Raw genomic sequence first — 12,576 nt, 5'->3', positions numbered from 1 at the left:
CAACAGAAGTCAGGTCCAAAAACTGGAGGCTTGGTGGCTTGGTGACTGAGTCGCGCCCTAATTACGGTCAGAATGGCATTGAAATCGCGAATTGGGGGCGGGTTAACGCTGGGGATCATATTGACCACAAGGAACAGCTCTGCTAATGCAGCTGACAGGTTTGCTTAGGCAACAGATAAACTGAAACGAGGAGATAAGTCAGCTCAGAAAGAACATACCTCTGGCAGTTTTTGGCTCCGTTGCAGCAATGAGGCTACTCAGACAAAAGATTCACTTTTGCATTGTCGATCTGTGTGCCAAGAGGATCACCCATGGAAGCCTATTTGAAGCAAGTGAACTTAATCCACGAACATTAATTTGGAAAATTTAGAAGGGTATGGACAATGCTAGTGGATGCTCCCCACTTCATGAGGGCACTATCTGCTATATGCAGCCTATTATGAGGGCACGATGGAAGGCAAATGAGCCTCATTGATAATGCAACATTCGTGGCACCAAAGATGCACCAAAGAAAGTGAACAACTTGAAGAAGTGGAAGAAACCCAGCCTGAATCGTCGAAGAATAATTGAAGCACAGTTAATGTATTAGCTATCTTCTTTGTTTTGGGTATAGGGTAGGTGAATGCGTTTACGCACAGAGTATTGAACTTCCGCAACAGAACGCTGTCGGACTACATCACTTCGGACTAGCCTCCCGGCTTCAAGTCAGGGCAGTTAAGACAATGTTGTCTGGAGAGGGCTCTCCTGTGTTTGCATAAAGCTGCTGACGAAATCCGTCTCATCTTTCACAAAAGAAAAAGGTATGCCCAGCATCGGCCGTTACTCCATTGCAGATCACACAATCAGGAGATCACGCCTTACCAGTCCCGTGCAGGTAAGATTGAAAACTCCCATCCCCACTTAGAAGTTAGGTGAAGAAGTGATCAGTCCCACCGTGCGTTCGGGTTAGCCGCGGATCAAAATTGTCGATGAGCCGCACCCCCCCCTGAGTTGCCACTCAGTAAGGGTGTATTGACGTCTTCCTTCAGTTTAAGCCCTTGCGGCGGTAGATAGCTTTACTTTCATTAACAAGGAGGGCAACGGGAATCATTCCCGCGATCATCGTCACGGCCGGTTCTGAGACAGTGAGTGAGTGAGTCTCTGCACTTTAGCAAGGCTCTTACGATGCACCTCCTTTTCATCAGCCCTTATTTCCGCATTACTGACCAGGCGCGACTCTTCTGATGTGTCGAATCTTAACAAATTATCATAGGAAGAATTCCAGAGGTCTGGTCTTAAGATGGATCCCTGTGCTACTCCCAACGTAATGTCCATCTTCTGACCCTCTAGCGTCTCATAGAGTAGGGTCTTTAGGTCTTCAGATAATCTCTCAATATCCGCAAGAGACAGTTAAGCACGTGGATTGAGTTTTCTAATGTACCTAGCACATCCGTCCATTTTACGGAATTGAAGGCATTTATGACATAGTGTTATGAGGAGCACTATCCGTCGAGATCAGCGGCTATGTGCCTCGGTAGCATCCAAGACCTCCATAGCAGAATCCACCGTGCATCTCTGTTCTGAACTTTAACTGCCTTGGCGATAAGTCCCCGGCAGCGTAGATCGCTTCAGTGAGTCTACTCCTGATGGGCTGTTCGAGCACTTTCCCGGCCATGTGAAGCATACGTAGCGGTCGATATGTAGACGTAGCTCAGGGTCTCTTTTCGCTTGCTGATCAGCGCGAGTCTCGCTACATTTCAACGACAAGGAAAAATGCCCTTCTTCCAGCAAGCTTTGAACGGCCCGAGCAGCAATTCTGACCGTTGGCGGAACACCAGTTTGTAAATTCCCGCTGGGATACCACCTTCTTGTTTTTCAAAGTGAGAACCGCTTCTTCGAGCTCTCTAATTGAAAAAAGGGGGCAATCCGCGCTATTGACATCAATCCGTGCGGGATGTCTGAGGAATAATGCCCGTGCAATGCGATCCATCCGGTCGCAACTTAGTATGGAAAGCTTCCGCAGAACCCCGACTTTCCGAGTGGCAAGCTTATAGCCAAGTCCCCGCGGGTTTTCATTCACCTCATTGTCCAGGTTCTGCCTGCTGCATGCTTTGTTTTTATTTATTGAGTTGCGGAGTCTCCTTTTTGCTGTTCTATATTTGGCAAATGCCTCCTCGTTGGCGTGTAAACGTTGTGCCAAACAGTGGAGTTTACGATACTTCCTCCGAGGGGTGGCAATTTCTGTCGTCCGCCAATAGGTAGAAGGCTTGTCACGACGGGGGCTCTTTCGGGTCAGGGTTCATCGTTGAGTTTACGACAGTGTCAGCTGCAACACTATCATCCCCCGAAGCGTCCTCCACATGCAGGGGGAGCGTCGGGATGGTGCACACTGGCAAGTAGCGTCAACCACTTCGAACGCGATGTTTTGGTGATCACTTACTGAGAAGCCTTCCAGGATTCGCCACTTGTCCACTGATGGTGCCAATGATCCCGACGTAAAAATGATGTCAGAGATGATTCCTTCGCAATCTGGGGCCCGAAACTTTGGCATAGGTCCAGACAAGAATCCAGACAAAGCCATTCTCTCGGCCTTGAGCGAGAACACGAAGTCGAACGTTGTCCCCAACCCAGATGGCAGCTTTACTTGATAAGTCGAAATGCCATGAAGCCAGGTTCCTGTTTCGGAATTGCACGCTGATTAGCACTAGATCAGCATTTACCTACGTAGTGAACTGCACTAGCAACTGGTGAGCGGTTGCACTACGATGCATATTAATTTGCAAAATGCGGATCATGCTATTTGCGCCCTAGCCCTTTCTAGTTCCGCCCAAAAGATTGGATACCGTCCCGAGCCCGTAGTGTGCGACGCTTAGGCGCCCTACTATCCCTGCACAGAACGCGACTAGTGTCTTCATTGCAGGTCTTCGCTTGGTGAAATACCTGACCGCATCTCCGGCATGCTGCCCTTCTGTTCGGTCCCTTACAAGTTATTGACATGTATCCATGGTCCAGAGATTTGTAGCACTTGATGGGTATTATCTGCATTCGTACGCTGCATACTGCCTATTCAATTTTGATTTTCTCCCTGCTAAAGAATTTCCTCACATATTGCTCGGGGACTTCTACCACGGCGAGTTTTTGGCTTCGAGTATTTGCATCCACGCTTTCGGTCTCCACCACTTCGACCTTTTTTGTGATGCAGTCAAGATATCGGATTTTTAGAGAGCACACAGGCTCAAGAAAGAAGAGCCCTTCTCCCCCAATAACCCCTTGGAACGTACTCTTGCCGAGGACTTCGCCATCCTTCGTTTTCCGTATGGAAGACACTTCTGCGTTGTCTTCGGGTTTCATCCTGTAGCGGATTTCAACAAGGACCTCCGTAAGTGTCTTGCCTTCCGTCGGCTTAATGAGCAGAGCCGACGTGCTAATTTTTCTTCGTTTCCTCGTCTTTTCTGTTACTGGTTTTTGGTTTGTAGCCTCCTTGTCTTTGAACATGCGGGTCTCTGGCGGCATTGCCAGTTATCCATCTTCGCCTTCTTTATTTGGACCCTGAACTGAAACTACTTTGATAACGTCTCTTTCAGACACGTCCTCCTCCTTCCGCTTTTTCACAATTTGGCTTTGAAGTAGGCTCTGCAGTCCGTTTGGCGCAAGCAGTCTTCTTAGCGGGAAGTGGTCTTTCCAAGCGTCTTCCGCTGCTCTCCACTTTCGCCTGTAGGAGGAGATGTGATTCAGTAGTTCCATCAGCCTGTTTTTGACGCTTTGGCTGACATTCTTCTGTTTTTATCAGAACAGGGGCACTACAGCTAGCTATCTTCTTATTGACACATTCAATATTATCATGGGAGAAGATTGTTTTGGAAATTATCCAAATGTAAATACAGGTTTCTAAAATGAAATTTGGAAAGCGTCACTCCAAATTTCAAATGAACGTAATCATAGGACAGCATCATCAACAGCTAGATTCGCTTCAGTTTACTTTTTACTCCGCTTTGGACCTCAAAATCCTCCGAGATTTTACCAGCAGCAAGCAACATTTTACGCCATCATATCATCATCATCAACGGCGCAACAACCGGTATCCGGTCTAGGCCTGCCTTAATAAGGAACTCCAGACATCCCGGTTTTGCGCCGAGGTCCACCAATTCGATATCCCTAAAAGCTGTCTGGCGTCCTGGCCTACGCCATCGCTCCATCTTAGGCAGGGTCTGCCTCGTCTTCTTTTTCTACCATAGATATTGCCCTTATAGACTTTCCGGGCTGGATTATCCTCATCCAAACGGATAAGTGATCCGCCCACCGTAACCTATTGAGCCGAATTTTATCCACAACCTGACGGTCATCGCTCATAGATTTCGTCGTTATGTAGGCTACGGAATCGTTCATCCTCGTGTAGGGAGTCAAAAATTCTTCAGATGATTCTTCTCTCGAACGCGACCAAGAGTTCGCCATTTTTCTTACTAAGAACCCAGGTCTCCGAAAAATACATGATTACTGACAGGATCATTGTCTTGTACAGTAAGAACTTTGACCCTATGGTGAGACGTTTCGAGGCTCTGTTGGCTGCCAACAACCATGCGCGGATTTCCTCATCGTAGCTGTTATCAGTTGTGATTTTCAACCCTAGATAGGAGAGATTATCAACGGTCTCGAAGTTGTATTCTCCTATCCTTATTCTTCCTGTTTGACCAGTGTGGTTTGATGTTGTTGGATGGTTGGTTTTCGGTGCTGACCTTGCCACCATATATTTTATCTTGCCTTCATTAATGTGCAGCCCAAGACCTCGCGCCAATCGCCGCCTGCTCGATATGGATGAAGGCAGTGTGTACGTCTCGGGTGGTTCCTCCCATGATGATCATGCTCATCCATACGGATTGAGTGACCCGCCCACCGTAACCTATTGACCCGGATTTTCTCGACAACCTGACGGTCATGGTATCGCTCATAGATTTCGTCGTTATGTTAGCTATGGAATCGTTCATCCTCATGTAGGGGGCCAACAATTCTTCGGAGGATTCTTCACTTGAACGCGGCCAAAAGTCCGCAATTTTTCTTGCTAAGAACCCAAGTTTCCGAGGAATACATGAGGACTGGCAAGATTATTATCTTGTACAGTAAGATCTTTGACCCTATGATGAGACATTTCGAGCGAAACAGTTTTTGTAAGCTGAAATATGCTCTGTTGGCTGCCAACAACAACCAACATATTAGACTGCACTTATGGCTACAAACATAAGAGTTAGTTAAATCAACGTGCAGTATGCCAAAGCTTCTTCCTGTCTATTGGCGGCCAAGCTGGCAAAGTTGTTGGACTGTCCTTATATATTTCTGGTTCAAGAGTCATGAGCGCGTTTTAACAGAATCTGTGGTATTGGACCGGTCAAGGGGACCAGGATCTTCTTCGATGAAAGATTCTCGAGACCGAGGGCCTGTGTTCAGACGTCAAAATTGTCTGTTCCCAGGACCTTGTTGCGGTCAACTTACAATACCTGGTTAATGGTAAGAGGAGAAATGTTATAGTTGCCTCTGCCTACTTAGGCTATGATTGTTTATGCCCTCTGCCGACGCAAGAACTAAGGGATCTGGTAGTGTATGCAGAATCTAGTGGCCTTGAACTTTTAATAGGTTCTGATGCGAACGCTCAGCATATTTGTTGGGGCAGTAGAAAATGCAATCCCAGAGGAGAAAAGCTATTTGATTTCATCACTTCAGCTGGTATGATGACCGCGAATGTAGGGTGCACCACTACGTTCGGGGGTCTCACTGTCAGATCACCGATACTTAGAATTCACATTGCGGGCGAACAGCCTGCAGTACAAAGACGGAGCCGTAGGAAAACGGATTATCCTATTTCCCGAGGCGAAAGCGGTAAAATGGTTCCTTGGTGGAACCGGGAACTGCAAAAACTCAGGAAATCAACCAGGCGACTTCTGAACCGTGCTTGTAAAAGTAATAAGAACGAAGGCTAGTTAATTTTCAGGAACTCACAGCAGGAATATAAGAGGCTCGTTACGTGTTCGAAAGGAGAGTCCTTTAGAGCGTACTGTGAGGAACTGGAAGGCGAAAGAGAGACTTCAAGGCTGTGCAGAGTCCTCAAAAAGGATGAGTCGCCAAGAAGACTCGACGGTACTTCCACGAGCTCCAGACTGGATTCAGTACAGACCCTCCTGGAAGTACACCACCCGGGAGAACGGGTGAAAGAAGTAGCAGGGGGAGAGTTGACGATTCTTGAAACCCCTTCAACACGCAAATGCTGCAAGGTGAACTGGAACACTGCGAAAGGGGTTGTTACCCATGAAAAGGTGAGAATTGCCATACTGTCCTTTGAACATTTCAAAGCACCTGGTATGGATGACATGTATCCAGGAAAGGAGGGTATGGAGCACTTAGAGCCAACTCTAAGAAATAATTTTCAAGGATGTCTTGCTCTGGGCTACGTACCTTCCTCTTGGCAAAAAGTTAAGGTAGTCTTCATATCGAAACCTGAGAAAGATGACTATTCTAATCCAAAGAACTTCAGACAACTTGACTTCATTCTTGCTGAAACGTTTGGAGAGATCGGTGGAGTTTCACATTCGTGGAAACGCCCTTAGGTCGCACCCACTTAATGAAAACCAACATGCTTTCCGGCGTGGAAAGGCCTGTGAGTCTGCTCTTCATTCTCTGGTCACAAAGATGGAGGATGCAACTTTGAATGGTGAGTACGCGATGGGGGTGTTCGTGGACATTGAAGGGGCTTTTGACTGTGCGCCTTTTCTAAAAGTTTGTGATGCCGGCAGTGAGCATGATGCTGATGATTTTTTAATTAAGTGGATCCATGCTGTGATAACGCAAAGAATGCTGCGTGCTGAAGTGGGTGTTGATCGCTACCTAACAGCAGAGGCAACGAAGGGCTGCTCCCAAGGAGGTGTGCTTTCGCCACTTCTGTGGAGTATGCTGATCGACTCACTACTATGCGAACTGCAAAATTTGCCAATACACGCTCAAGCATATGCTGATGACATGGGTGTGCTTGCTGTTGATCGGGATCTTGGAACGGTGCGTAGGAATATACAACGTGCCGTTGATTTGATAGACAGTTGGCGTCTCGGGCATGGTCTTTCAGTTAATCCAAATAAAACCACAATGGTATTATTCACAATAATTAGAAAACTGGATGGACTGTGCCCCCTGTGATGAGGGGTAGTAACCTTCAACTCTCCGAAGAAGTGAAATATTTGGGAGTTACTCTAGATAAAAAACTTCTTTGCAACAAACATGTAGAGGTAAAAATAAAACGAGCTCTGACAGCTTATGGGCTGTGCTGACGGACCTTTGCCTCGACATGGGACTCAGGCCTCATAAGGTCATGTGGATATACGTTTAGCCGATGTATATGCATCTGTAGTGAGGTGGGTTAAGGTGAGACAAAAAGGTTTTCACCATACACTAGCCTCACTGCAAAGAACTGTGTGTTTGGGTATCACTGGTGCCATGAGCACGATATCCGGCGGAGCTCTGAATGCACTACTCAATTTGCAGTCCTTGGATATATTTATTGAAGCATGAGAGCAGCTCATAGACTAATTTGATTAGATCTATGGGGAAACAACGGATGTGGGGGGCACAGAGCATTGGAAGAGTTACTCGGAGGACTGAATCCCGTTCTTACAATGCCTTCCGATTCTCGTGTCCCCATACACCTGTTTGGTAGAAGATATGAAGTTACCCTGAAGTGTAGAGAGAACTGGGAAATTCCAGCGGAATGCGTGGCGGGATAAACGGAAGACTTCTGCACCAATGGCTCAAAAACAGAAGAGGGTTCGGGAGCCGGAGTCTACCTCTCGAATAAAAACGAGAAGTGGGCTTTCTTTTGGGACAATATGCAACGGTTTTTCAAGCCAAAGTTTATGCGACCTTAAGGGTGGCTAACTGGGTGATTGACGAGCGGTTGAAGGGCAGGCGCATTGCAATCTACAGTGATAGTCAAGCTGCATTGAAGGCGTTGAGTAGTCCTTTGATGACCTCGAAAATCGTTCAGGAATGCAAAAACCGTTTGAACTCTATCTCTAGATTCAATACAGTGGAACTACTCTGGGTACCTGGTCATTGTGGCGTAGAGGGAAATTAAATTTCGGATGCTTTAACGAAAGAGGGGTGAATCTCCCCTATGCCGGGACCGGAACCAGCAATCGGAGTATCAGTAGCATTGGCTAAGTCTGTTTTTATAAAATGGGAACAAACTTCCTATAATGACAGGTGGCAGGGCCTAAATGCTGCTCGACACAACAAACTTTTCCTGCCAGAACCAAACATGCGTACCGCAAAATTTATCCGTGGAGGAGGGCTTGCAGGTGTATTGTGGGCATTCTGACAGGACATAAGTCACTAGCTGCGCATATGTTCAGAATAGGAATTACTGAAGATGATACGTGTCCCTCCTGTAATGAGGAAGCGGAATCTACGGAGCATTTCCTATGAGAATGCCCCGCCTATGGACACATCAGGAATCAGATCTTTGGTGCCGATATTCTCCAGTTGCGGCGGGTAGCATCACACCCACTAACGGAAATCCTGCGATACGTTAACGAATCCGGAATATTCCGTTAGACGGAGGTGGCGAGTATAATGGGCCAACACGGCCTGAGTGTTTAGAAGCTGCAGATTCTCCCCCACCACACTTACACACACATTCCACGCATTTACCTCAGCATCACGGATCACTTTCTCCAGGGTACCTTCACGGCTCCCCATTATTTCAGTGTGATAATGCTTATCAGTTTGAACAAGCATTTTTCTGCTAGGATCCTATTTAAATTGGTGGAGGGTATACGTTGCGAATTATTACACTTGCAGGAAATATTCAACGGACGAAACCGGCGCCCAACTCATGAGACTAGATCATCCGAATATTGTTAAGTAAATTTAATTCAGGGTTGGAATTTGCTTCAGGGAGACTTACCAAATTACAAGGGCTATTCATTTATTGAGCTCGAACTTACAATAGAGCACAGAATTCAAAATTTCTAGGTGTCGGGCCGGGAATTCAGGTAATATTAGCCTGTTTGGAGGGGCTAGCTTCATTTTAAGCCAGTAAGCTTTGCACAATATTTCGACCCTATCAACCCTGTCGACAAAATGGGCCCGGCTTAAACTCGTCAACGTCGAAAGTCAAATTTTCTAATACACGATCTTAATCTTGAAGCACTGTCCTTAGGGGTGAATATGGTCGAAGTTAATTATAGACGATCTGGATTTCAAGGACATGTTGATAGATGTACGTTATTTTTGACCACTCTTCATATTCTCAAGAAATTCGGTGAGAAAGACAATAAATATTTTCAACTCACCTCTGGGTGGCAAATCTCCTAGTGCCCAACAACTGCAGCAAACCCACAAGCAAATCGCAAACCGGCAAACTCTTTTTGAAACGGCCATCTCGGCTTAAGTAACACTAACACCTAATTGCATCTATCACTTTTCGTATAAATTTAAAAAATAATTTACAACACTTTATCACTAAAAAGATTTTGCACTTTTTTTTCAAAATAACGATCACGTTTTGCGATAACACGCGGGATACCGCCAGGCAATAAATCAAATGGTTGGAAAAACAACTTTTCAACTGTCTCCGAGTTCACGGAGTTACCAAAAAAATCGGAATTCGTATCGGACGATTATCCCTTTTTCACACGATCACTATAACTCATGAACGCGTTAACCGTGCGGAAGTTTATAAAGCACTGTCTTCGCTGCTTTCTTCACCCATTGTCGATTAGCTTGGCGATTTTCTTGTTTACCGAGAACATTTCAAGATCGTCCGATTGACTGCCATCTGGAAATCTGGTCAAGGCTGCGCAGTTTTTTCTCAAATCAAGCTACACTGAGTAGAGATACATTACTACAGATGATTCTGGTGGGACGGAAATGTTGGCTTTTCTCCTAAGCTCCTTGCACATACGCTTCAAAGATCTTGAAGATGCGGGAGGGCGTCTTTTCGTTTTTCAGCCCCGAGAAGAACTCGTTGATAACAGGAGTGACTTGGCAAACTTAGCGCAGGATATGTGGTTCAATTCTGGAAAATAAATTGGAAAAAATATGTTTTTAGAAAAAGTGGGCTGTGAAGTGGGCTAATTAGATTGGAATTTCCGTGTGATATGGTACTTTTCTTGTGGTTTTCTTAAGAGTATTTATTGAGTGGATTGAACTTGATGTTTCGGGGAAAATCAGCAGCTGAGTGCTGACTTCATTGCAGAGAAAAAACAAGTTGTTTTACATCGTAAATCTATGTAGAGAATTGTATCTTTTCTAGTCTTGAAATGAAAATTTCAAGCAGTTCGCCTTTTAAGGGGGTGCATTGATTGTTCTCGGAGACATTTTTTCGGGACTCTGTGAATATTTTCTTTTGTAATTATATAGGCGTCAAATGCTTCTTTTCCAAAATTTTGAAGAAAGTTTTGGAATTGTGGTGAGTAGAGAGTTTGATAGTGAAACAAACATGGAACCAAAACTCTCTCTGCGAAACCTTTGATGTCATCACCCGGGTTTTTCCGACTCCTCTAAAGATCCGCAAATTGCACTACCAAACTTTACCGGGAATTCGAAAACCTACCTAAAATTGTTTTCCTTATCAAATTCTCTAGGAGTTCACTGAGCGCCCACCCTTAAAAATTCTCATATTCCCAAACACGCTTATCTTGATTACATACTGTGTTTTTCATTCATCTAATTTTTTGGGAGAATGAATCATCCCCGTTTCGTCAGTGGCAGAGCCTAATACAATATGTCCGGTGTACAATCATTGTAAATTAAACACAAAAAATACCAACAAACAAACGATTAAAAAACATCGAATTCTGAAGAAAAAACTATTTTTTTGCTAGCATTTTCGGTAGTTCTGGAAAAACTCCAGGCACGAGCTCTTCTCCGGGAATAATGGCTGATTGGGGCGGGGTGGATGCGCGAAAAGAGCATGTGCATTAATTTGAATTGAAATATGCATTTCGCGGTTTGGCATTCAGCCGCCAATTACCATAATTTAGATTAAATTTTTGTCGGTTTTAGTAATAATAATTACGCGGTCTGAGAGGTCTTAGAGACCGCAAATTCATGAAGGCTAAGTGGCCATTTGGTTTGGATGAATTTTATTAGTTGGATTTATTTTTGGCAGGATGCTCTCATGATGATGGAAGGCTAATGATATGGGACTATTTTGGTGGAGCTGTTGCGACATTGTGTGAAGTGACTGTATTTGATAAACGGTAATTAAGACGGCGTCGCATGGAGGCTCGGTTGAGAAGATTCGAGTAGAAATTGGATTTGTGCTTCTTAGAAATTGGTTTTGTCTTGTAATTTGTCTAGAATTGGGAGAATATATGGGTTATCAGGTCTAGGAAGACAAAAACCGGATTGGGTGAATGACCACGTGTATTCGTCATGAGGGGCTAAATCGGCCCCAACAAGGTCAAAATCTATTTATAAAGGCTACAATATCAAGCGACAGTTGATCACGCTAATTCTTTTTATAAATATAGAATGAAATCTTAGAAAAATGCTGTTTCTGTCAACGTTGATAGTGTGATGTGAGTCTAGCTCTGCCAAGGTGGTAGTTGTGGCATGTGTCAGGAGCCAGGCCCTTCCTGTAGACCACGATGCCTCGAGCGAGCGCTGATCCTTTCATGAGTTCTGGGATCAGCTAAGCGTAGGTCAGGCTTCAGGGAATTGAGGTAGGCACTTTTTCCTAGACGGGACACCCGTTTCTAGCTATTGTAGTCCGCACCCTTGCACACGATGCGTTTGTGAAATTCCCGTGAAGAATAAACGTAGGAAAACTACAAAAATTGACGAAATATCAGGAGGAATAGGTGATGGGTTTGGGCGCAGCAAAGAAGAATGTTCCCCGTAGTGACTAGTGAAAGGAGCAGCGAGAGCTGAAACACCCGATGTGACATCAAGACGCCCAAATAAAGAAGTCTTACTAAGTGGCGCAACTGATGGTGGGGATGACAATTTCAATATCCTGCAGTGTCCCTGTTCTGGGAGGAAGCCCAGTCAAAATCGCTAGAGCAGGTGGATTCGAGCCCAACCGGACCGAGCGGAAGTGGAGTCGACCGTCCTAGCTAGAGCTGAAGAGGGAAGGCTCATCAGGAAATGCACGTCAGCCCAGCGTATGCGGTCGGCAGCGCTCTTCCAGAAGAACGTCATCAAAAACAGGCTGATAGAATTGGAGGAATTATTGGGCCACATCTCCTTCTACATGCGAACATGGACCGCAGCCGAAGACACGCGGAAGAAGAAACAGCCGCACTTGCCGCTGAGAACACTGTTAGCGTCAAACTGATTTAAGATCGCCCATTGTAAAGCCCACTGAGGAAAAGCGGGAAGAGGAAGACGCGCCTGAAGGAGACTTTATCCAAGTTGTTTCCAGGGCCCAAAAAAAAAGAAGATAAAAAAGGCAAGGCAAAGGGAATGAACATGCTACCCCGCTACAAGCCCATCTGTCCACAGACTAACCACCTTGTCCGGAAACTAGTTACGAAAAAGATGAGGAAACCAAGAATGACTGGACCGTCGGCTCTACTCATTAAACCGATGGAAGGCAAGACATTTGCAGAAATC

At 45.4% G+C, this 12,576-nt stretch overlaps 1 protein-coding gene across 10 annotated transcripts in view; it reads right to left on the bottom strand.

Moving 5' to 3' along the window:
* LOC119654898 (A disintegrin and metalloproteinase with thrombospondin motifs 7) overlaps positions 1 to 12,576 on the bottom strand; it is a 142,728-nt gene that overhangs the window by 37,597 nt on the left and 92,555 nt on the right. For 9 of the 10 annotated variants that reach the window (XM_038060518.1, XM_038060526.1, XM_038060527.1 and 6 more), the window contains one exon: positions 9,309 to 10,033. In XM_038060518.1, coding sequence (XP_037916446.1) covers positions 9,309 to 9,396 — 88 coding nt within the window. In that variant the 5' untranslated portion in view covers positions 9,397 to 10,033. Of the gene's footprint in view, positions 1 to 9,308; positions 10,034 to 10,122; positions 10,141 to 12,576 lie in introns of those variants that run through there. The other variant, XM_038060525.1, reaches the window with a different exon arrangement.

The sequence above is a fragment of the Hermetia illucens genome, chromosome 4, assembly GCF_905115235.1.
Source record: "Hermetia illucens chromosome 4, iHerIll2.2.curated.20191125, whole genome shotgun sequence".
Lineage (NCBI taxonomy): Eukaryota > Metazoa > Arthropoda > Insecta > Diptera > Stratiomyidae > Hermetia > Hermetia illucens.
The sequence above is the reverse complement of the archived record's forward strand: the minus strand, read 5'-3'. Positions and strand labels throughout refer to the sequence as shown.